Below are 23159 nucleotides of genomic sequence, written 5' to 3'. Positions count from 1 at the left end.
AGCACTTATGTAACAATATGAGATCTATTTGTCTGGTCTCTCCCTTCATTTTCGCATTCTTTAAGCGCACACGGGGTATGGCCTCTCCTACCTATACCAAAACCGGCTTTGTCACCTGGCTGCTGCTGGGCTCAGCAAGCACAGGCTGCATGTGCCACCCTGAATGTACCCTGGTTTTGGCCTCTGGCATCCTTCAGAGCTGACTCTTCACAGCTTCTGTCTCTCTCTCTGCTTTTCATGTCTTGAAAGTGCATTTCCATAGTTGGTCCCTGTGTCCTCCAGGAGGACACAACATCTTTGTCATTTCTTGTCAAGGCTTTCTTGTGCAAGAGGTCACCCCAGGCCTTGAACTGCACTTCATCAAACAGACCTGCCCATTGCAGAGCCATGCAGCTCTGAAGCAGAAGGGCCATCAGCTTAGCACAGAAGGTTCAGTTGTGACCCGGGATTGCATACAGAAGGTTAATGCCACACTAACAGGTGTAACAGGCTTCTCACAGGGGCTACCACCTGCAATTTCACTACCCATGTAGTGTAGCTAAATGGTGCCTTGCTTCCCAAAAACTGCAGCTATATCCTTTCTCCATGACCCCAAACACTGGTGGCAGTCCCAGGATCACAGCAGCTCGGTGCTGTCTGGCTGAGCACTCCTCTGGCAGCTTGCTGGGAAGGCCATGGACCAGGGCTAGACGAGGTTATGTGGAGCAGAGCATGCAAAATGCCATGGCACAGAGCAGAACACACACACACCAGGACAGTCTGCAGCTTTCCCTGGCACACATAGAGAGCAACTCTTCCCATTGCTACCCAGACCAAATTGCCAGCAGAAACTGGTGGCGGGCCTGAGACTTTCTGTGAAAAGCTGCTTCAGCCAAAGATGCGTTTGCTTCTGGAAGGAGCACATCTTGCTGATTGCACCCAGTCTGCGAAACAGCCATTTCCATAGCAACAAATGGTGGGCAACATAGTGAAATTATATCATCCGGGAGTGGAAGGTACCATTGAAGCTTCATTAAAATGTTGCTTTCAGATGTGTCACCGGGAACAGAGCAGTAAGCAGCAGGAAAAGAAGGGCCACCAAAAGGCTGTGCTAAGTCCTGTTGCTTGCTGAGGTGCATGCCCTCCCCTAGCTGCCCATTTACCTGCCCCAGGTGAGGTCTCCAATAAGCTGTGATGTGATACAGACCCATGGAGAGGTGGAAAACTTGGGTCAGCTCTCCTTACAGCAGCCCAGAAGGAGATGCAGCAAGTGTGATGGTGGGAGAGCCAGTGAGTCATCCGGGATTACCCTTTGCCCTCCTGAGCAGCCCAGAGGGAGGCTGTGGGGCTGAGGGTCATCCAGGTGATACTAAAACCTTGGTGTTTTATCATCACCCTGCTAGGGTCTGGGACTCAAGGTCCCTGCGTGAGCCTGACACCCATGGGAGGCATGGCTGGGACATCTGTCAGTGGTTCCCTTGTCTGCTATGAAGCATATGCTGGCAGGGGTGCAGTTATGCAGAGAGAGGCTCTAGCAGAGGACAGAGTCTTTGCAGGGGAGAAAATCCAGAAAGATATTCCCCGTTCTCCCCTTACGCACGCTTATAACCATTTAAAATCCTTCCACGGGGTCTACCAAACCTTCAGTTTTATAAAGAAAGGAATGAACCACTACAAAGTAGCTTTCTGAAGGGTTCTGAAAGCAGGCGCCACTTGCATGTGGAGCTGCTCTGTGTCTAAACCTGCAACTTCCAGACCTCACTGCGTCCTGCAGCTGAGTCCCCTCATGTGTTGTGTGGGGCCGTGGAGGGAGAGCCAGAGCTGACCATCACTGCAACAGCTACAGCTTCCCAAACTACGGAAGGGTTAGACAAGGAAGCGAGGAAAGCAGCAGCAGTGATAGAAGTATAAGTAGTTGTCACAGGTAAACTTTGGTATCTATGTCCAATGATTAGTTCTAGAATTGCAAGCCTTGTTATATTGCATACGTCCTCCTTTCACTCTTTTCTCAAAGCAGCCATCATCTTTCCCCCGTCCCCACCTTGAACTGGCGTTGGGCAACACAGGCAGTTGCGCCAAAATGATTCTCAGCCCCATCCTGCATTCTCCCTCTCCTACCCAAACCCAAAGCAGTCCAGACAGCTGTTGGTTATCGTAAGGCTTAATTTTTAGTAACTCCGCTTGAGTTTCTTTCTTTGTGTACTATAGCTTCCTCCACAAGCACCCCAGCAGGGCAGTACAAGAGGCTCTGACCATGTCCCAGGAAGCTTCTTTGCCCCCTGGCAGCACCCTGCAGACATGCACCTTACTGGGAACGTATGGGTCAGTGCTGGCGAGAGCTGACTTCATGCGTCACAGCTGATGGGGATCCACCAGGGGAAGCTGGCAGGGAGTGGCTACTGTCCCTTTTCTTTTAAATTTGGAGGGAGAGGGGGATATTTTTGGCATTTAGATTATTGTCCACCTTATAGTGGCCAAGTTCTGGGCTGCATTAATAATTGGGGTCGATGGGCTGTCTGGGCAGGTATGGAGCTTCACACCAACTTCAACAGCAAATGCCATGGCTGTATCCGTGGCTGAGTTTCTCTCATGCTGGCAAAGAGCAGGCTGTGCATCCAGCAGGCTCCGGGTGACCCGGCAGGCAGGGAGGCAGCCCTCTTCTGTGCTCAGATCAAGTCCATTTCATGTCCTCAGCTTGAAAGAAGCTAAACCCAAGGAAATGCTTCCAAGGTCTCCTTCCACCACGCAGTGCCTGGTGCCCAGCGGAGGCATTTGTGGGTCACTGAAAATGGGATCCTTCTGGGATATATTTAATGGAAATGCCTTTTAGGAGAGACCTCCCAACCTTTTCCTTAATCTCAGAACAGGGGATGAATTTCCAGCTGTCCTTGCATATAGTGAAACATAGCTGAAACAGCCAAATGCAAAGTAGAGTTAAACGTAGGGTTTGACCTGAATAACCTTTTAATTAGGAAGATAAATTTGTCGTAGCTTGACCTTAGTCCATGTTAGGAACCTGCTAATCATGTGACATGCGGAGTGTATTAATGCTGCACTTAACTTGGCCATTGGTTTTATTATCTGGTTTGGGGAGTTTTTCACTCCCAAAGCATCAGTCTGCATCTCGTATGTTCTTTCTTTCTCTTCTTTTCCTGTTCAGAACATGTAGCACATGTCGTACTTCTGTTCTTGTCCACGTAGAGTATTGCCTTAAACAGATCAGTTGTGTTGTGGTTTGTTTTGGGTTTTCTTTTTTTTTTTTTTTCTACCATTGGTTTTATGCATTAATTTATTTAAAAATGTGTTTTTGAAAAAACAAAAAACAAAAAAACGGAACATGAAACGTATAATATTATTATTATTTTATTTTATTTTTTAACATTTCCATGGCAGTATTTATCATTGTTACTGGTTGTGTGTAGTGTAACAATTAATGATATTAAAAAGCATACATACAAAAAAAAACAGCCTGCCAGCCTTTGTCATTGGAGTGAACTGAGAGTGGAGTGTGAGATACGAACAGAGCCAGGATGGTGCCCCGAGATGCCCCAGCTCTCACTATGCTGAAATCAGGGCTGGACAGACAGTGCCATGCGTTATGGTGGCTGGAGCAGTGTGGTGCTGCTCTGGGTTTTTCAAGGCAATACAGGAGAGAGAAGGCCTAGAAACCCAAAAATGCCTCCACGCAATGGTCCTGCACCTCCCAAAATGCAATGACCTTGACTGGGACCAGCTGAAACGGTTTCTTACCCTTGTTAATCTATTTGCCTGTGGGAGGGGAGGAAGGCTGGGACCACGGGAACATGTCGGTGCCCATGGTGGGAGGGATGGAGAAACAACGGGAGGGATGCAAGGTTACAGGGAGCAGTTACTGAGCACTGCTCCAGGACTTGGTATCCTTTGGAATACACCACAGCACCAACAGAATGTGAACAAATCTCCCTTATCCCACACTGTGATGTCACCAATGACATAAACACCCCCAGGAGCCTCCAGAACACAGCTACTAGGGCCCCATTCCCTTCCCTTCCCGCACACATCCCCACACGGGTCCGTGTGGGCTGGGAGACTCCAGCCCTTTGCAGTGCCCCTGAGCCACCCCACGATCTACCAGGACCCAGTGTCCCCGTGGCTGCAGCACCATGTTCCTCTTTGCCCAAAAGCTCAAGACGCCCGTCAGCACCTACACCGACTCTTACCGGCCGCCATGCACCATGAAAAAGGCACTATATGAGCAGGCTCCACAGCAGCTATGGAAGGAAAACACATTTGTGACCCAGGTAATAGACTCAGGGTTTCTTCCCCGACCTGGCTGAGGATGTTTGGGGCTGGGTGAGGGGTGGCATGGGGAACTCAGGTACCTCACTCTCCGTATCAGGGGATGCTCGTGTTCCCTGGTCAGCAATATGTCTGTACCTGTGGCTTCTTGTCCCCTGGGCTTGGTGTGTATCTGTGGAGTGTGTTTACAGGGCAGACAAGCCCAAGCTCTCACACATAATCCCTGGCCATCAGCAGGTTTCAGAGTGCCTGCACTGGGAAGAGGAAACTGAAGCAGGGCATCCAGGTGACGTGGTTGTAATGGGGACAGAGAGGTGCCCCAGCTCACAGCCCCGAGGCTTGTCCAGTCCTGAGTGTAACTGAACATTTCCCAGCCCTGCTCCTGGAGGACAAGACCCCTGAGACATGATCTCACCAGGGGGGGACCCCTTATCATCCACAGCCATACAGCACACCCCAGATGGTCTAACCAGCAGGCAGGCTCTGATGTGAAGCACACCACAAAATGGGTTATCTCTTGCAGCCTCGTTAACATGTGTGTTATAATTAGAGAGCCAGCAGAGGCCATGGAGAAGGATGTCATAGCTACAGAGGGACAGAAGCACCTCCTACAGCCTGGGCAGCCTGGCAGACCCCAGCCCTCTTGGCTTCTGCCAGCTGTAGGGATTTCTGACACAGCTCCTTTCCCTGCTGGCCCTAGACGTAGCTGCCCTATTGTCCCCACTTTTGCTTTGCAATGCACCTGGATGTCTTCAGACCCCACAAATGCAAAGGAGAAGTGGTGGTACCCAGCCACTCTGTCTCCAGCACACACCCTCTGTGCGGATATTCACCCTCCTGGTGAGTTTTGGGGCATGTCTCCAGTGTTAGGTCCTGCCTGATAATCAGTAATTGGCTTCACCACATTCCCTACTGCTGACAAAGGCAGGTGCAATACCTGGGTATCTCACCTCACTCTCCACTGTCTTTAGGGATTAACAATGTCCCAGGACCAAAATACATCTTACCGAGGTCAGCCTGAGAAGATGATTAGGGATGTGATGCAGGAGTATTTGTACCGGAATGCTGTTGACCCCACTGCTTACTGGCCTGAGAAGTACTGGCTGACCAAACCTGAAGGTACTGCGAGTTTCTGTCTGTCCCCCTGTGTCACACAGGGCATGTCACTGAGGGCCACAAGGCAGGGAGCTGCCTGTGCCAGGTGTAACTCTGCCCACCCCTCCTTATACATCCTGCATTTCCCCAATGGTGCAAAGGGGCCCCTCATTTGCCATCTGCTCTTGAGGTTTTGCTGTAACCACCCATCAACACTCCCACATTGAGGTCTCTTGGGCTCACCCCACTGGTAGCCCCTCAATACTTACTGGTGGTCAGTGATGCCTGAAGGACACGTCCCTCCTGGCCCCCAGGGTTGGGTTGGGATGAGTTGGGTTGAGCTGGAATGGACATGCCCTCCTTCATTCCCAGGGCTACCATTCACCCTGCCTCCATTGTCTCTTGACCAGTGGAATAGAGGTGGTGGCACCAACACCTGCTAAGGTCCTAATGGCCCTTAACGAGGAATCCAGCAGCAGCAGCTCCGAAGTACCCCTGAACCCATGGTGTTGTGTCTGTGAGACACAGCGAGCAGCTGGGATGTTCCAGCTGTGTCTCACACATCCCCGACCCCACCAGCAGCCACCTGCCTGACAGGGCAGTCCTGTCTGCTTCTCATTCCAGAGAAATACACCCCGGTTTTTGTCAATGACGACAAATACCTCACCTGGCGAACAGGTCCCTACAGCAGTGCAGCCTGGAACAAGTACAGCACCTACCTCCCGCTGCCACCCAAGGTAGGACCTGGCCCCTTTTACCCTGAAAAACTGGAACTACTTTGGGTGCCATCAGCACCCTGGGTTCTGCAGTGAAAAGGTGGCAATGCTGCAAAGGCTGCAATCACTCCTTGCAGGAGACGAGAATGGAGACCTATCTTCAAAGCGTACCTGTGCCATACCCACCAAAACCCGCCTGCCTCAACCAATACGGTAACTGCCCTCATCCTGTGCTGTGCCTGTGCCATGCCAGTGGCCATCTGGTTGATTTGCTCCTCCTTTTTGCTACCCTGTCTGTCCCTCTACTTGCAGAGAGGGAGGTGGTTGGTGACATGCTGCGCAAGCTGTCGCGGCTCTCACCACCGTCTGTGCAGCCTGTGTACACTATGTCAGGGAAGAGACCCTTCCAGGGCTATTACAGCCCATGCTCTGGTCGCCACTATTGCCTGCGAGGGATGGACTACTATGTCGATGGGGACCCTGCCATCAGAAGGCATATCAGTGCACTAGCAGAACGGACTGTAAGGTTGATCTGGGCTGGGCTGGGCTGGGCTGTGAGTGGATCAGCGGGTGTTTGGGTTTGGATTGGGATGGCTTGGGTTCAAATGAGCTGGGTAGAAGTGAGATGAGTTGGGTTGGGTGGGTTAGGATGAGATCAGTTGGTTGGGTTGGGTTGAGGGGGTTGGGAAAAAGATGCCCTCCATTCTAAGGGCCACCACTGACTGCCTCTGTTGTCTCTTGCAGGAGCACCCCATGTTGCACTTACAGCCCCATGGAGACGTTCTCTGCAACTACACAGCACCCCCAGCCCTTATACCCTTCTATGAACCCTAGGTATGAACAGACTACATGTGGGAATGCTCTAGACAAGGGCAGGTTGCCCTGGTGCAGAGATATTATTTTACCTAACACTGGCAAGAGCCTATGTCCCTTTATGCTAGGGCTTGAAGCAGAATTGCTCAGAGGATTGTTCTGGGGGTGATGATGCAGAATGCAGATCCTGAGGGGTAGTGGGTCCCATTATGGTGGTCGTGCAGTCAGTAACACAGATAATACTGTTCCTCCGTCTTATAGATGGAGTGGCCACAACCAGGCAGAGCAGGCACCACAGTGGCACTGAGCTGGAGCACATTACTGCTATCTCTGAAAAAGAAGCCACTAAATTTCATCCCTCAAGGGTGGGTGTTGCTGTGCTTGATCGCATCCCGCACAGCACCTGAACTCTGGGTGCTGCCCCTGAACCTGGCTGTCGATGGCTTAGCACCAGGCAGATTTTGGTGCCACATTAGTGCTGCCTGCGTAGCTCTTGTGCTTCCTGCCATCGCCTGCTTTTCTCATCCAAGGAGCCGTTCCCCAGTCATGCTGCCCTTTACACAGTAATTAGCCATGTCCTTCACCCGCTGCAGCTCCAGCAGCACCTTAATCCCTGTTTGTTTGCCTTTGGGATCTTTCCACTGCAGAAGCAGATGTTTCCCCAGAGCGGCTCTCAGGAAGCAGCCGGGGGGTGAGGAGGCTGTTCTCCAGCTTCCTTGTCATTGTGCTATTGCACCAACTGCCCGTGCAACATCAGGAAATGATCAGCCTTAAATTCTGAGACCAGAAACTGAAAACAAACAAGAACAAACAGGCAGTGCTGATTTCTCTGTATCTGTCCCCATGCCCAAGCCTCAGTGAGATGGTTCTCAAAGTCTTCTCCACTGAGAACAAGGTGCATTTTCTTGGACTCGCATGGGTCTGGAAATTAAGGTTTTAGGAAAAGGACAGTGCAAGGAGCAGGGCTGGCAGGGAGAGACCTCACCAAGATGGCAACGCCACAGGCCTTCAGCTCTGCTGCTCAGCCTCAGCACCCAGAGGCACTGATAGAGGATGGGGGGCTGTGTGGGCAGAGCTTGACTCTGTGCAGTGCTGGCAGCCAGGACAGCTTCATCCTGCCCATGTAGCACTGCGTGCCTTCTCTCCTAGGTGGGACTCCAGCCACTTCAAGAAGATGGGGGGAGCCCAGAAGAGCAGCTACACCATTCACCCTGAGTTCTGCTCAGAGATGATCTGTGAACCAACACTCTAAGAGAAGAAGAGCTCTTAATAAAACCACTTTGGGCAACCACTCCTGGCAGCTCCATTCCTACAAAATGGGGAGTTTCCTGTAAAAGGGAGACCATTAAATGTTGTGACCTTGGGCTACACGTGGACAAACCGTGGTTATGGGTGCCCCATCCCTAGTGGGGCTCAAGAACAGGTTGGATGGGGCCCTGGGCAGCCTGAGCTGTGGGGGCAACCAGCCCACGGCAGGGGATGGGGCTGGGTGTGCTTCGAGGTGCCCTTCCAGCCCAAGTCTTTCCAGGTTCTATAGTATTCGGGGTCTGTTACAAAAGCTGCAAAGCAAAGCACTCAAGAAGAGCTTTCGGGGCACAGTGACACCTCCAGAAATAGAAGCAGCCACCCATCCCTGGACTCCGGGCACATTTTCTTTTGACAAGTGATGCAGGCACAGGGATGAGATCCCCCAGCGAGGGGCTCAACAAGAGAGAAGGGGCTGCGAGCGACGTCCGATGAAGGCGAGTAATTCACGAAGGTGTCCGCTGAACGAAGAGCCGCGTCTCCCCGAGCCGCAGCCCCGGCATCCCCAGCACCGCCGGCACCGAGCTCGGGGCGGGCCGGGGCAGCGGGGCGGGCCGGGGGCAGGGCAGGGCGGGCCGGGGCGGACCCTCCGGTTCTGCCCAGCCCCGGAACCGCGGCGGGAGGCGGTAGTGCAGCTGCGGGGAGCGCTGCCATGGCCGGGGGCTGCGTGTAAGTGTGCGGGCTGCGGGCTGCGGATGGCGCGGGGGGTGCCCGGGTGGGGCGGGGGTGTCCTCGGTGGGCTCAGGGACAGCCCTGCCCTCCTGCCCTGCCTCCCTCCCTCGCCTCCCTCCCCCGGCAGGTGCCAGCGGCGGTGCCCGCAGCCATCCCTCTGCTTCCACTTTCTGGCTGGTGCGGGGCTGGAGGGCGGGCGTTCCCGTGCCGTGTCACCAGCAGGGCGACCCGAAGGCTGGAAAATTGCAGAGGCTGTGCCAGGGGTTCCCGTTTCCTCCCCCGTATCGCATCGTAGCGGTTGGGTGCTGCGGTGGGCTCGGGTTTCGGCTGCTGCCGTGCTGACGTTTGCTCACAGCGGGGCGGAACGGGATGCGTCCTCAGCACGGGTTGGGACGGAGCCTCGAGGTCGTGGAGCTGCTTGGGAGGCTGAAATGGGCTCTGGGGGGAAAATGGGCCTCGGTCCTGCTGAGGGCTGACCCGGGAGGCACACAGCGTTTGGTGTCACGGACCCACGGCCGCTTTGTGAGGCATCGCTGTTTGCATTGGTACCTTGGAGGCTTTTGGGGATGGGTTTGTTCAGTTCTCCGTTCCCTCGCATGATGGGCCTGCAAGTTCAGCATCTCGGAGAGGTTCGGGCACTGTGAGTAGGTGTGGTTTAGGTGTGAGCTGTCTGTGCTGCGCGTGCAGCTAAAACCAGCCTATTAAAACTTCATTTACCAATTAGCACACGGCAAAGAGCAAAGAAAGGGGATGTTGTGAAGAGGGAACTGCCAGATGTATTAAATATTCAGACATCTGCTAGGGTTAACTTACTGTGGGGCTTTTTTTTGTGCTGCAGACCTGGTCAAACACCCTTGAGGTGTTTAATTAGGTTTGGAGCATCACTTGATACAGGCGGCTTTAAGGAGCATAACTGAGCTGTTGGGTGCCAGTTCCTGCAGTACAGGTGAAGTGTTCAAGGTTCAGCAGAGGGGACGTTGCAGCCCATTTCTGCAGACCATGTGATGTCCTGGCAGCATTTCTGCCCTTGCTGGTGAGCTCCGTACTCACACTTTGGGGTTTATCCTCGAGGTGCCTGGTGCGAGCAGCAGCAGAGGGGTTGGTTGTTTCCTTTTGGTTGAGGCAGCATTGTTATAGTGCTGAATCATGGCTGTGTTTAGACTTTAGGGGGAAAACAACAAAAATAATGTTTGTTTGGATTTTTTGTTTGTCGTTTTAGTTTTAATTTTGGAGCTGGATTTTAATTTATTTTATTATTTTTTCCTTTCTGTTTCTTGAAAGCCTCCGATGCCACTGTGAGGAGCATGGTGTCCATGGAGCAGCCATGCCCCCACCACGAGTCCCTCTATCTCCCATCAGATGGGACAGCAATTTCACCCAAGTGTTTGATAAACTAAACATGCAGAAGGGTTTGCTCATCCCAGCCACTTTCAGATTTGCAGCTTGTAGACTTCTAAGACCCTTTAGCAAGGTGATGGCTCCATGCATTCAGTGGCAGTTTTTCCCCTGTAGGCGCTTTGCAGAAGTCACTTTCCTTTTGGTACCCTAATTTGCTGCTCTTTTAAGGAAATGCCTGGTGGTGTAGACTGTGGTGTTCTATCTGCTCAACACCTGCCAGGTGTTTGTGGAGGTGGTGGCACCTTGCACCCCTTGGATGTAGATTCCTGGCATTTGGGCCTGGGAAATCAGTGCAGGTTGACCCAGACTTGGTGCCAGCACAGTGCAGAGCTGATGATTTGGGGCAATGGGGGCTGGTTTGATGATGGTGACCATTTTTAAACAAATGACCTCATTACGAAGGTGCCAGGGTTAATGGTGCTGTGGGTCTCACAGCCCACATTCAGTGGCTGTACCAGTAAAAATAGAACTGATCAAAAAAGGGATTTTTATTTTTAATCTATGGAGTGTGTCCTGCTTGAATGCTGTGCTTTCATCTCTGATCAAGGCACGGTAACTGGCTGTTTCCATGGAATGGGAAAGAAAAAGCTTTGTTTTGGTTCAGCTGGGAGGCTTCATCGCAGCAAGCTGTGACCACGCTGCTCGTCTTTGCCGTCCTCCCTGCCTGTTTTCTTTTTTTAGAGGAGCTGGAGGTCACAGCAATGTCATCTTGGAGCAAAATAACAAGGTTGCATTCCAAAATATGTTGAAAGAGGCTTTGCGTGTACAGGCAGCTCTCTGCATGCGAGGTGTCAGGCTTTATCTTAGGGGAGCTTGGAAGACTTTGCTCTGGAACTAATCACAGGCTGGAGAGCCGCACATTCTGTTAACAAAGCCCAGGAGGTGCAGGGCCAGGCACAGAGTGAGGCTCTACCTGGCACAGTTCTGCTGTCCCAAGGCTGCAAACTCATTTCTCAGCCATTTTGGCTGCGCATAATTTGCACCCACCATAAACATTTGATGCCAGAGATGATGCTGATGGGTGCTGAGTTACAGCTGTTCATTGGGGTCTGAGCATCTTTTCATGGTGCCACACAGCACTTTTGGGTGCTGCCTACTGATAGCGTGTGCAGGTTGCCATCCTCTGCAGTGGGACAGTGCAGGACGGTGGGCTGCCTGCATGGAGGGCTGCCTGAGCCAAGCCGCAGAGGCTGGCTCAGCTGTTGTGTTGGCTTTGCTACTATCCTGCAAGCAGGGAGGCATTCTGGCTCCCTGAGTCAGACAGCGATGCTGTACCATTGCCAGCTGTCCCTGCACTGCTCTCCTTCTTATCCCCATTTCAGTGCCCCAGACCCATGGACAGGCTGGACCCACAGACTGGGTTGCATCTACTGTCTTGGACACCAGGATTGCAAACCACTGCAAGGCAGATTGGGCGTAAAACCTCTCCTACAAACTGCATTGCTTTGCTCCCGAGTGGCAGCAGCGGTGCTGGTTCCTCCATGCACGTCACAAATACCAACCCATGGAGGGGGGAAAAGAAACGGCCTAAAAATAGAGCAGATTCAAAGTGGTTCATAAATAATAAACGAACCTCCTGAGAGGGTGATGACAATCCGGAGAGCCCCTGGAGCAGGGGGCTGCTTTATTGCTCTCAGTTTTAAGTGGAGATGAGGAAGAGAGCGGCAGGATCAGCCATTTCTGGAGCACAAAACCCCAGAAGAGACCCAGGAAAGAAAAAGCCATTTATTTCCTCTCTCAGGAAACGTGACAGCTTCCAAAAATCCTTTTCCCCAAATAATTTATCAGTTTTGCTCTCCGGCTGGATGCATTTTCTTTTCTCCTCTCAAGCCTCCCAGTCCCAAGACAGCTCCCAAACAAGGCACAGCCTTGCCTCTGATAGCAGTAGCTCTGTCACTGGCATCCCAGAACTCCCCAGTGCAGGGAGGATGGGAACTTGTTTGGGGTATGCCCACCCACTTATAGGTCCAGAAGCACACACAGCTACTTGCATCGGCCCCATGTGTTGTTTGGTTCTGGCAGCAACCTCCTGCCTGCTGTGGATGCCCAAGCTGGTGGAGATGGGAAGCAGCTCCAGGTTGGGCACCACAGTGTCCCCATGACATAGCTCAGCTCTCTTGCTTGTGTCTAACCCTAACACCAAGAGATGCTGATGTAGGAGTATGGTTTAATGCCAGTGCAGGATCTCATACCAAGAGCTCTATTGCCCCATTTCTCTTTTGCCTCATTTTCTGGTGGCTGGGCTCAGCTGGATGTGCATCACATGTGCTGGGGGATGCAGCCCCATCCCCTCCTGCAGGCAGCATCTTGCCCAGGGTGACACGGGCAGGGTGACCAGAGCTGCTCCTGTCTGTGCAAGGGCTCAATGGGACTTGGCTGTGGGACAGGTCATTTAGCTCAACCTACCACCCACTCTTGCTAATCGCTTCCTAATGCTGCTGTAATCCTATTTAAAGTGTCTGGCAGCCTGGAAAGTCACAGGCACCCAGTGGAAGGTTGGTGTGGCCACTCTAGCACTCATACTGTGCAGCTGCATCCCATCCCTCCCTTGTTGCTGCTCCTGCCCCAAACAACCTGTGTCTGTGTTGTACTTTGTCTCTGCGCCTCTGCCTGGCAACCTACTCTCTGATCTTCCTTCTTGCAATAAAAAGGTCCCCAACTGCAATATCTGCCCTAGCTGCTTATACTGAGTGCTGTGCATGTTGTAAAGCCCATTCTCAGGTTCCACAGCCTGACTGTTCAGGCTCACATCTGAGTGTCCCTGCTTGGAACAGAGGGCTTGGGAGATCTTCAGGTCCTTGTTTTTTCCCCACTTGCTACATCCCCAGGAAGATAAGGAGCTGGACTGCCCTGTTGCTAGTCCTGAGGTGGCCCAGAGAGGTGTTTAGTCCTGCTCTTGCCTGTGCCAAGCCCCCCAGACAGCCCAGCATCATGGGGCTCAGGGCATGCACCAGAAGCTCCGTGGCTCCGCTCCACCCCAGCTCCTTCTTTGCCTGGTTTTGCTCCTCACTTTCCGTGTCCTTGCTTCACTTTTTGACTCTGAACCCACAGCACAGTGCTTGGCTGGTCAGAGCACAGGGAAAGCCACTCAGCTCTTGGCTCTCTGAGCAGCCTCCTCCTTGGGGCCATGTAGGGGGGAGCGGGCTGCAGCCAAAAAGCTTAGGCACATACTGCTTGGGTGTTTCAGGCTGGGATCGTGGCATGTCATGTGCAGGGTGTTTTGGGGCTGTGGATTCTACTCCGCATGCAGCACATCCCAGCTGGCAGTGTGGGGGCAAAGAGAGCAGCTGAAACTGAGACACAAAGCAGGTGACAAGTGATCCCTTGCTTCAGAGGTTCTTCCCAGACTATATTTATCCTCTTCTTTTTCAGAGACATGTGCACTGGGTCTCGGTGGAGGTGGGAACTCTCTGTTTTCTTCTCCTGAGAATCCCAGCCTGGCTGCAAAGACAACTCTCTTCCCACTCCTCTGCAAGAAGTGATAGAGAAAACAAGCGCCATGTACACTTTCCTGCCTGAAAACTTCACACCGGTGAAGCAGAAGCCATCCAAGGAGCTGAGGCCCATGCTGGGGGCTGTCACACTGGGCCTCATCCTGTTCATTGCCGCGGTGGTGGCCTGGTGCTACTACACGGTGTCCCTGCGGAAGGCTGAGCGGCTCAAGACGGAGCTGATGGACCTGCGGGCAGATGGCTTCGTCATCAGGAACCAGCATGGGGAGGTGGTGTTCCGCCTGGCATTCCGCTCGGGGAGCCTGGACCTGGAGTCGTGCTCCAAGGAGGGCGAGATCCTGAGCTGCACGCGGTCGCACCGGGGGCCGCTCAACTTCTTCATCCAGACGGTGAAGCCCAAGGACACAGTGATGTGCTACCGCGTGCGCTGGGAGGAGCTGGCGGCCGGCCCTGCAGTGGAGCACACCATGTTCTGGGAGGACGCCCACTGGTACGGGGGCTCGGAGATGAGCACCCAGCACTGGCCCATCCGCCTGGCGGGCTACCAGGAGCCCGTACCCTACGTCACCAGCGATGTCTACTCTTTCCGCGACAGCTTTGGGGGCATCCTGGAGCGCTACTGGCTCTCCTCCAAGGCGGCAGCCATCAAGATCAACGACTCAGTGCCCTTCCACCTGGGCTTCAATGCCACCGAGCGCTCCCTCTTCTTCCAGGCCCGCTACAAGGACTCTCCTTACAAGCCCCCACCGGGGCAGCAGCCCTTCCCGGAGCTGAGCTACCGGGTGTGCGTGGGCTCTGACGTCACCTCCATCCACAAGTACATGGTGCGCAGGTACTTCAACAAGCCCTCCAAGATCCCTGCTGAGAACGCCTTCCGCTACCCCATCTGGTCCACGTGGGCCCTCTACAAAAATGATATTGATCAGGATAAACTCTTACGATTTGCTGAAAAGATTAAGAAATACCGTTTCAACTGCAGCCACATTGAGATTGATGACATGTACACACAGGCGTACGGGGACTTTGACTTTGACCCTGTCAAGTTCCCCAATGTAACTGAGATGTTTGCAAAACTAAGGGAAGATGGGTTTAAAGTCACTCTGTGGACACACCCTTTCATAAACTATAATTCCTCCAATTTTGGTGTGGGTATTGAGCGTCAGCTCTTCATCAAGGAGCCCTCAGGGCGGCTGCCAGCCATGGTGGAGTGGTGGAATGGCATTGGGGCCATCCTGGACTTTACCAACCCAGCAGCCCGGGACTGGTTCCAGAGTCACCTGCGCCAGCTCCGTCACAAGTACGGCATCTCCTCCTTCAAATTCGACGCAGGTGAGACCAGCTACCTGCCCAAGCAGTTCAGCACTTTCCGGCCTCTCTCCGACCCCAGCATCTGGTCCCGGCGTTACACCGAGATGGCCATCCCCTTCTACGAGCTGGCCGAGGTACGGGTGGGCTACCAGTCACAGAACATCTCCTGCTTCTTCCGCATCATTGACCGTGACTCTGTGTGGGGCTATGAGCTTGGCCTCAAGTCCCTCATCCCCACAGTCCTCACCATCAGCATGCTGGGCTACCCCTTTATTTCTGCTGACATGATTGGAGGAAACTTCCTCCCCAATAAGACAGATGGAGCCGTTGAGATCCCGGACCGGGAGCTGTACATCCGTTGGCTGGAGCTGTCGGCCTTCATGCCCTCCATGCAGTTCTCCATCCCACCATGGCTCTATGACAAGGAGGTGGTGGAGATTGCACAGAAGTTCACAGAGCTCCATGAGTCGCTGGTGGCCCCGCTGCTGCTGGAGCTGGCCAGGGAGGTGACCGATACGGGAGACCCCATCATCCGGCCCATCTGGTGGATCTCACCCCACGACGAGGCCACGCACCGCATCGACTCGCAGTTCCTCATTGGGGACACCCTCATGGTGGCTCCCGTGCTGGAGATGGGCAAGCAGGAGCGTGACATCTACCTGCCGGTGGGCAAATGGCACAGCTACAAGGGGGAGCTCTTTGAGAAGACGCCGGTGCTGCTCACCGACTACCCTGTCGACCTGGATGAGGTCGCCTATTTCCTCTGGGTTTCCTAACGGGTTCCTCCATCTGCTGTGTTACTGTTCTATGGATTAATTAACACTTAATTTGAACTACCATAGAGTTTCAAGTTTTTTGATTATCATGAATGTAAGAAAAAATACTGTGAACTCTCTTAATGTTGCAGTTGCTGTAGAGTAACTTAATGCAATATATTGAATGTATGTCTTGATTCTTTCTGACACCTACAATTGGGGATTGAGATTTTCTTTCTATTTTCCTGTCAACAAGGCCGTGTAAGTTTGTATTTTCCAAAAGAATTATATGGACTCCATTGGTATGCATTTGTACCGCACCTGATCCCTTGAGATGTTTATAACCCCCCTTTGCTTAGTGGAGAAGGCAGTTGAAACCAAGAACTTTCTTAAAAAGAACAAAATAATAATAATTAAAAAATCCATGATTATCCCAAAGGGGGTTGCTCCAAATTCTCAGCCTGTAAATCAGATGGGTGCTGAAGCAGGGTGAGTTTCCATTTCCCATGGACTGTGTTATCCAAGAAAGCAGAAAGAAGGTTTAGCACTTCTTAATACTGTGGCAATCATCTCCTCCTTTTAATGAAACAAATTACTGAGAAACATATCTCTGTTGTGTATTCAGACAAGCCCACAAACATTTGATGAAATCTCAATAGCAATCAAGACTAAAAAGTAGCAGCAAGTCACGCATGGTTGAAGACCATTAAGGGGATCTGTTTGTTTTTTGTGGTCTGGTTTAGACCCAACAGGTGCAGTCCAACCTCCATGAAGATTCCAGGAAAACACTTGGCAATTGTCCTCTTGAGAGAGCTTGGATAAGTAACAAACCAGCCCAATGCCCTCTTGCCTCAGTTTTCCCTGGAAGCTGTCCTCCCATGACACCAGCAGAGTAGATCCCGATGAACTGTCATCCCACAGACACGACTTTCCCTGTATGAAGGCATCTGGACAGCACTCGTGGGCTTGGGGAAATTGGGCTACCTCCGCTCTTAGTCCATTCTTCCTTACTTCTAAGCTAAGAGAAGTTTAAAGGTGACATGACTGAGAAGTTTAGCAGAGTCCTGCGGTCTCTGGGCTGAGGTGTTTCTTTCCAAAGCAAAAGGCTATTTCCTTTCCCAGAAGATAAGCTCTTTCTTTAGTGATTTGCTTTGGAGCCGGTTGATGTTATGAGCTAATGGGGGACTTAAGAGCATCACAGTCGCTCAGGAGCTTTTTTGATGCCCAGGCTCCATGGCCTCACCAGTGGGTCTGTCATGCTGCAGGATCAGGAACCAACACTCAGATTCATCTTGATGTGTGGGATCACTGGCTTCTTCTTATGAGCTCTGGGGACAGAAGAGCCTTAGTGAGACCCTGGCTGGGGCCTCAGTGAGCCCTGGCTGTTGATTCAGTAGGAAAAAAGTTGACGTTCTCTGTGGTGCTCACCCAAACCTTGCTGGTGCCCGTGGTGGGGAGCTGGGTTCCAGCCTCCTCATGCAGCATCCCTGCCCCATATCTGTGTGTCTGGTGTACAGTCATGGGTCTGCTGCTGTCCTGAATCATAGGCTGGGGAAAAAAAGCTTCTTCAACTATTCTGCAACTCCTGGGGATGATACAGGCTGCTCTATCCTAAGCAGATCTTCCTGTGGAAGAGTTCAAGCCTGTTAGGCTGCAGAAATCCCTCTCCAAATCCCCATCCCTGTATGCTCTCCTCCTGTGTCTGTCCTTGTTGGGATGTGCACTGCTGGAGGAACATCTGGTTTTTCTCATGAAGCCTGAGTCTCTGTTGTTTTTTAGCACTCCCAGCTCTGAGCAAGTACTGTGTTTGCTGCAGGGACTGGTGACATGGGAACATCACTTACCCCAGGCTGCCTTTATGCTTTTATTTTTGGAGGGGATGTTTATTATCCTTGATGTTAGATGATTGCTGAGCTACAAATCATCCATCCCCAGTAGCAAAAAAAATTAAAAAAAACCAAACAGTCCCTGTCTTTTTCTGCTTGGTTGGATTTAACGTGGCTCAGCCCAGCTTGATGGCTTTCCTGGACTCCAGGACTAGCTGTTATGGAGGAGGCCATTTTTTCCCTAAGGCTGTCAGACTGGCTGCACACCCAGAGGGAATCTGTTGCTGTCAGCTTGTCCTTTCACCACAGCTCTCCATAGACCCGCGATGTTTTTTGTCTATTTTTTAATTCCCTTTTTTTCTGTTTTTCTTCCTTTTACAAAAAAACTGATCTTGTAAAGGGCTGGACCCATAGGCAACATTGCAGCCTGGTTTGAAACGCACTGGGCTTTTGCCAAGGCCTCAGTGGGATTTGGAGTTGGCCATTAACACTCCTCCTCATTCCCTGCACAGCTCTCAGTGTATTTTTGAGTGCTGCCTGGCGTGTAGTTTGGCATCATCCCATGATCAGCAGGGTCCAACTCACACTAAGCTGGGACCCTGAGCAGTGCACACTCCATGCAGCTGGGGAGCCTCACTCACCTTTAGTGGACATGGCTCCAGGTTTTGGGAAGTTGCAAAATAACCCAACAAAAACCCCACCCAAACCCCCCAGATGCCAGGAAGGACTCCTGCATTACTGGGAATCTGCTGGAAGCTGGATTCAGCCTGTCACAGAGCTCCAGCTTCACTCCCCATAGGTGAGCATCAGTCTGGTGCATGGATACTGTGTACACCCAAGGGAGAAGGCAAAGGAAAAGCACTGAGAACAGTATTTTTATTGCAAAAGCCCCCCTCATTTGAGCCATATGTGTTGTCTGTTGCTTGTGATGTCTGGGTGGCACAAAGCAGGCTCTGGCTCATACAGTAAGGCGTTGGGAGAGGAGGAAAAACATTATTTGGGGTTAAGGGCTGGCGTGATGCAAAGCAGGCTCTTAATGACTTTCACAGGTCTGTTTCTGGTGCTCACACAGCCACAAACATCCACTCTGGCCCCTCTGCCCTGATAGAGTGGTGTGGGAAGGGGACCTGGGGACAGCAGGGACAGACAGAGAGACCTCCTGGGGCACATGCTGGAAGCAGTAAGCAGCCTCCTCTTCTACATCACCTGCACACAGACCACAGGTCTTCTGTATCATCATGGACCAGCAACACCCCAGGCTCCTCCCCTGACGCTTGCACTAGAGGACACCTTTTGAAGGCAATCAATCAGCAGGAATAAGGACACCATTCTGGTGTGATGCAGCAACAGGACCCAGGGCAGGTGGTTCATGATCCATCCCAGCCTGTGCTGAGGGAGAGGGCACTTTCAGCCCCATCTAAGCAGAATGCTGTCAGCTTATCGCTTCTAAACATCCATCAAAGCTTCAAAACACAAGCAGTGAATATATTAAATAAACCCACAGCCTCAACTCTAATTACAATGAAGCCTGGGGTGAAAAAAAGCCCCAGATCTACCACCGCTCCCACCCACTTGGAATGGACAGACAAGTTAAACTTTGTTTTGTTTTCCAAAGTTTTTTATCAATCAAGGCAATTCAAGTTACAGCTCTGTTTTCATAACAATTAGAATTAGAAAAGTGGTTAAAAATGATCCCACCAGCACTGCAGTCCAACTCAGGAAAGCGTGTGAAATCCAACCACTCACTAAAGCTGACACACAACAAAACAAGCTTCAAAACCCAATCCCATGGGCATCACGCTGATCTGCTGCTCATCACCACCTGCTAGTGCTGACTGAACCAATCCCCAACACCTGTTTTGAGGCTTTTCCTTGGCTGAGTTAACCTGGTTTTGGACAGTGACCCAGTGTGTAACCCAGAGAAACCTCCCTGGGTATCGGTTCCCAAAGTGTCCGTGCACAGAGAGCTTGTGATCTGCAAAGTCTTATGGATGCTCAACCTGCACTGCAGCATAGTGTTAGAAACAGTGGTTTTGGTAAAAAGTTTGATGGAGAGAGCATCCCGGAGCTTATGAGATAGCTTGAGGGAGCATTGCTGAGCCTGTCCCCAAAATGGCTTGGTGCCATGGACCCAGAGAGTGACAGTCAGATGAGTCCTTGCTCCTAGGTTTCATCCCTGCCCTCCTCCCAGCTTCCCCCTCCTCCTAGCTGGAGCACTGAATGGCCATGACCATTTCTGCCCTAACCATATTTAGAAAAATAAGGTTACTCTGTAATCTTACTCATTTACAACTAGTTAATAAACACCTTTGACAACAGAACTCTTTCTTTCGAAGGACAGTGTGTCTAATGGAGATTTTTCCTCCTGACAGAGCCCCGTTGAATTTTGCTGCTTCCCTGGCACAAAGCTGCGAGGGTGCAGCCACACACAGGACTTCAAGATCCCACACCTCACAGGAATGACCCAGTCTGCCACCACTACCTGTGCAGTCCAGCTGCAGCACCAGCTTCTGCCTCCTTTGGCAGCTGGCACCTGACTCCCCTGAGCTGAGGGATGGAAGCAGAAGACACAAGCTCTTTCCATCTACTCTCACACAAAGTATGATGGATTTTACTGACTTCTAAGAGGGGATCAAGGCACTCACACAGTTTCTGCCATCATTTTCACAGCAAAGGGATTCTACTAGGAAGGCACACACTTGTCAGAGTGTGTTTGTAGCGTGGAAAACCAGTGCTACTTGTACTGGGGACAGAGAGCAAACCTGAGCCCTCCACAGCTAAAAGCCACAAGAAACAGGCTTAGGGACTGAGCCTGGGACTTGTCTGTGCTCCTGCTGGACTTCAGAACTCCTTTAAGTCTTATTTTGAGGCCAAAACACCAAATTACACAGAGCGGATCCAGTCAGACATCAGGTTGGTTCCAAAGAGGCACAGATTCACAAAATGGCTGAGGTTGGAAGGGACCTCTGGAGCCCTTCAAGCAGAGCCACCTGCAGCAGGTTGCCCAAGATCATGTTTAGAAAGCTTTTGAATATCTCCAAGGACAGCATCCTTCACACCAAACATTCTCTCTTCCTTCCTAACTACAAAAACACTTTTGATATTTCCCCAAATGCCTGAGTTTCCACTTGAGGACACTATCACAACCCATAGGTGCATCTCCTTTTCTTCCTCCTGCAAACCCAGAGGCAGTTGGCCATTGAGAAATACCATCACTGGTATCCAGCTCTACCCAAAAAGCTGCTCCATCTCCCTGGGTGGTGGACTCATGCCTGGATGCAATCCCGTAAGAAGACCTGCAGCTGCTGTGCTTTCCTTGTCCCTTTCCCTCCCAGACAATGTGGCTCAGTTCTGATCAGGCATATTAAAAATGAATGGGCTGAGAGATGCCAGTAGTCAGGGCACAGCAGGGAAAGTCCTGCCTCAGGGAGCAAGACCGTCAGACTGCAGACCTGCTTGTGGTTGCTTACAGTGGAGACTGCCTGTATCTCTATATGCACATATCCCTAAAGAAAACCAAACGGGAAAGCTGGGAAAGCATCCTGAAAAAAGAGGAAGCAGAAATGCTGAGAAAATCCCAAGTAGACAACAGGGGGAACCTGAGCCAAAGTCTTGCCCATCCTAGTGCTGGGGACTGTGGGCACAGGAAGACGTCACCCCATGTCCCATCCAGAAACCTCCAACAACAAGCCCAAAAGCTGATTAAGTCACCTCCATCTTCATGAGAGAGAGAAGGGCTGCTTCAGAAAAGCTCTACAGAGCATAATCATTTCTCAAACTCTAGCCCGAGACGGAGATGGATATTAGCTTAATTTCATGCTACATGAGAACATTTCCTTGTGTGCAGTGAAAACACCCACTGGCACAAAACCATCAATGCAAAAGCTGGTGCTTTTCACCCACCAGCAAGCTGGCTAGCAGCAAACATTACATCCATGACTCGTGCCGCGTGCAAGAACCTGCTGTTCCCAGGGAAGCGGCACACAGACCCTCAGAGATCAGCTTTGCTTCAGGCAGTCCTGCCAGCAACGAACCTGAAAGCCAATCTGTCCTTAAAAAAGATAAAAAGAATACCTGTTACTGTCCTGTAACAAAGCAGGACCATGATGCGTTAAGATTGATTGGGCACACTGGTATGAACAGTGCTGCTACAGAAAGGCAGTGTTGACACCTGAAGTGAAACACACAGGAAGAGCCTTGCAGCAGCATCAGATGGGTGAGGAGGTGGGATGCAAGCAATATGTCGTCTGTTCAACTGAAATAACTGCATGTCATGTGAGTAACCTGGCCTGCCTGGTACCTGAGAAAATGGGCAGGTGTTAGTCCACTGCCATGCTATGGGGAGGGAAATAAATCTGTATATATATCTCTATATAATCTAGTCTCTTTGCTGCTCTTAAAAAGTCTTTTTATATATACTTGCCATATTAGAAAACTTAAGGCAGGCTGTGCTGTAGCAACCCTCCCACATCATACACCCCCAAGCCAATGCTGGGTGCTCCCGTAGGACAAGAAATGCTCCCACAAGGCACTAACAAACCTCACCTCTTAAAATCCTATGGAATAAAAAAGGTATTAGGTTTGACTGCATGACAACTCCGTCTTCACATATAAAGAGACAATTCTGCCTACTACAACCCAACTGCAGCCTCCCACCAGCCTCAAATAAAATAAAAAAAACACCCAACAAATAGACCATCTTCCTCCAAAAACAATAAAAAATCCCCAAGGAGAACGAAGTCTATTTAATATGCTTCTGCAATCCAAGTCCAGGATGAAATGTGCAATTAGAACTATTATTTGTTAAAAAACTTGTAGCGTAAGGCATGGTTTTCCCAAAGCAGATGGAGGAGTCCGTTAGGAAACCCAGAGGAAATAGGCGACTTCATCCAGGTCGACAGGGTAGTCGGTGAGCAGCACTGGTGTCTTCTCAAAGAGCTCCCCCTTGTAGCTGCGCCATTTGCCCGCTGGCAGGTAGACATCACGCTCCTGCTTGCCCATCTCCAGCACGGGAGCCACCATAAGGGTGTCCCCAATGAGGAACTGCGAGTCGATGCGGTGTGTGGCCTCGTCGCGGGGCGAGATCCACCAGATGGGCCGGATGATGGGGTCTCCCGTATCGGTCACCTCCCCGGCCAGCTCCAGCAGCAGCGGGGCCACCAGCGACTCGTGGAGCTCTGTGAACTTCTGTGCGATCTCCACCACCTCCTTGTCATAGAGCCACGGTGGGATGGCAAATTGCATGGAAGGCATGAAGGCCGACAGCTCCAGCCAACGGATGTACAGCTCCCGGTCCGGGATCTCAACGGCTCCATCTGTCTTATTGGGGAGGAAGTTTCCTCCAATCATGTCAGCAGAAATAAAGGGGTAGCCCAGCATGCTGATGGTGAGGACTGTGGGGATGAGGGACTTGAGGCCAAGCTCATAGCCCCACACAGAGTCACGGTCAATGATGCGGAAGAAGCAGGAGATGTTCTGTGACTGGTAGCCCACCCGTACCTCGGCCAGCTCGTAGAAGGGGATGGCCATCTCGGTGTAACGCCGGGACCAGATGCTGGGGTC

General features: G+C 51.6%; 3 protein-coding genes across 8 annotated transcripts in view; 2 read left to right on the top strand and 1 right to left on the bottom strand.

The window, feature by feature from the left end:
* Positions 1-3947: 3947 nt before the first annotated feature.
* CZH9orf24 (chromosome Z C9orf24 homolog) lies at positions 3948-8172 on the top strand. 2 transcript variants are annotated; one of them, XM_015848295.2, is made up of 7 exons: positions 3948-4259; positions 5229-5376; positions 5977-6089; positions 6206-6281; positions 6381-6594; positions 6813-6902; positions 8031-8172. In XM_015848295.2, the coding sequence occupies exons 1-7, from the start codon at positions 4122-4124 to the stop codon at positions 8131-8133; spliced, it is 882 nt and encodes a 293-aa protein (XP_015703781.1). In that variant the 5' UTR covers positions 3948-4121; the 3' UTR covers positions 8134-8172. The 2 variants fall into 2 exon arrangements, with proteins under 2 accessions (XP_015703781.1, XP_015703782.1); XM_015848296.2 differs by having other exon boundaries at positions 3949-4259; positions 6381-6589; positions 8031-8119.
* A 578-nt stretch (positions 8173-8750) lies between these two features.
* LOC107305817 (myogenesis-regulating glycosidase-like) overlaps positions 8751-23159 on the top strand; it is an 18659-nt gene continuing 4250 nt past the window's right edge. The window contains exons 1-2 of one of the 4 annotated variants that reach the window (XM_015848419.2): positions 8751-8855; positions 13629-15444. In XM_015848419.2, coding sequence (XP_015703905.2) covers positions 13756-15444 — 1689 coding nt within the window. In that variant the 5' untranslated portion in view covers positions 8751-8855; positions 13629-13755. The other 3 variants (XM_015848422.2, XM_015848421.2, XM_015848420.2) reach the window with 3 other exon arrangements.
* The window catches only part of LOC107305735 (myogenesis-regulating glycosidase-like), a 25369-nt gene continuing 24144 nt past the window's right edge, over positions 21935-23159 (bottom strand). The window contains exon 3 of one of the 2 annotated variants that reach the window (XM_015848245.2): positions 21935-23096. In XM_015848245.2, coding sequence (XP_015703731.2) covers positions 22455-23096 — 642 coding nt within the window. In that variant the 3' untranslated portion in view covers positions 21935-22454. Of the gene's footprint in view, positions 23146-23159 lie in introns of both variants that reach the window. The other variant, XM_032441222.1, reaches the window with a different exon arrangement.

Source organism: Coturnix japonica, chromosome Z (genome assembly GCF_001577835.2).
Source record: "Coturnix japonica isolate 7356 chromosome Z, Coturnix japonica 2.1, whole genome shotgun sequence".
Taxonomy (NCBI): Eukaryota; Metazoa; Chordata; class Aves; order Galliformes; family Phasianidae; genus Coturnix; species Coturnix japonica.
This window is presented reverse-complemented; position numbering and strand designations above follow the sequence as displayed.

Bases quoted from the DNA above. Each gene is read 5' to 3' on its own strand.
- CZH9orf24 (XM_015848295.2), top strand. From the start codon at position 4,122: ATGTTCCTCTTTGCCCAAAAGCTCAAGACGCCCGTCAGCACCTACACC. The intron at 6,090-6,205 runs GTAGGACCTGGC...CACTCCTTGCAG, and splicing joins ACCTCCCGCTGCCACCCAAG to GAGACGAGAATGGAGACCTA. The intron at 6,903-8,030 runs GTATGAACAGAC...CTTCTCTCCTAG, and splicing joins TACCCTTCTATGAACCCTAG to GTGGGACTCCAGCCACTTCA.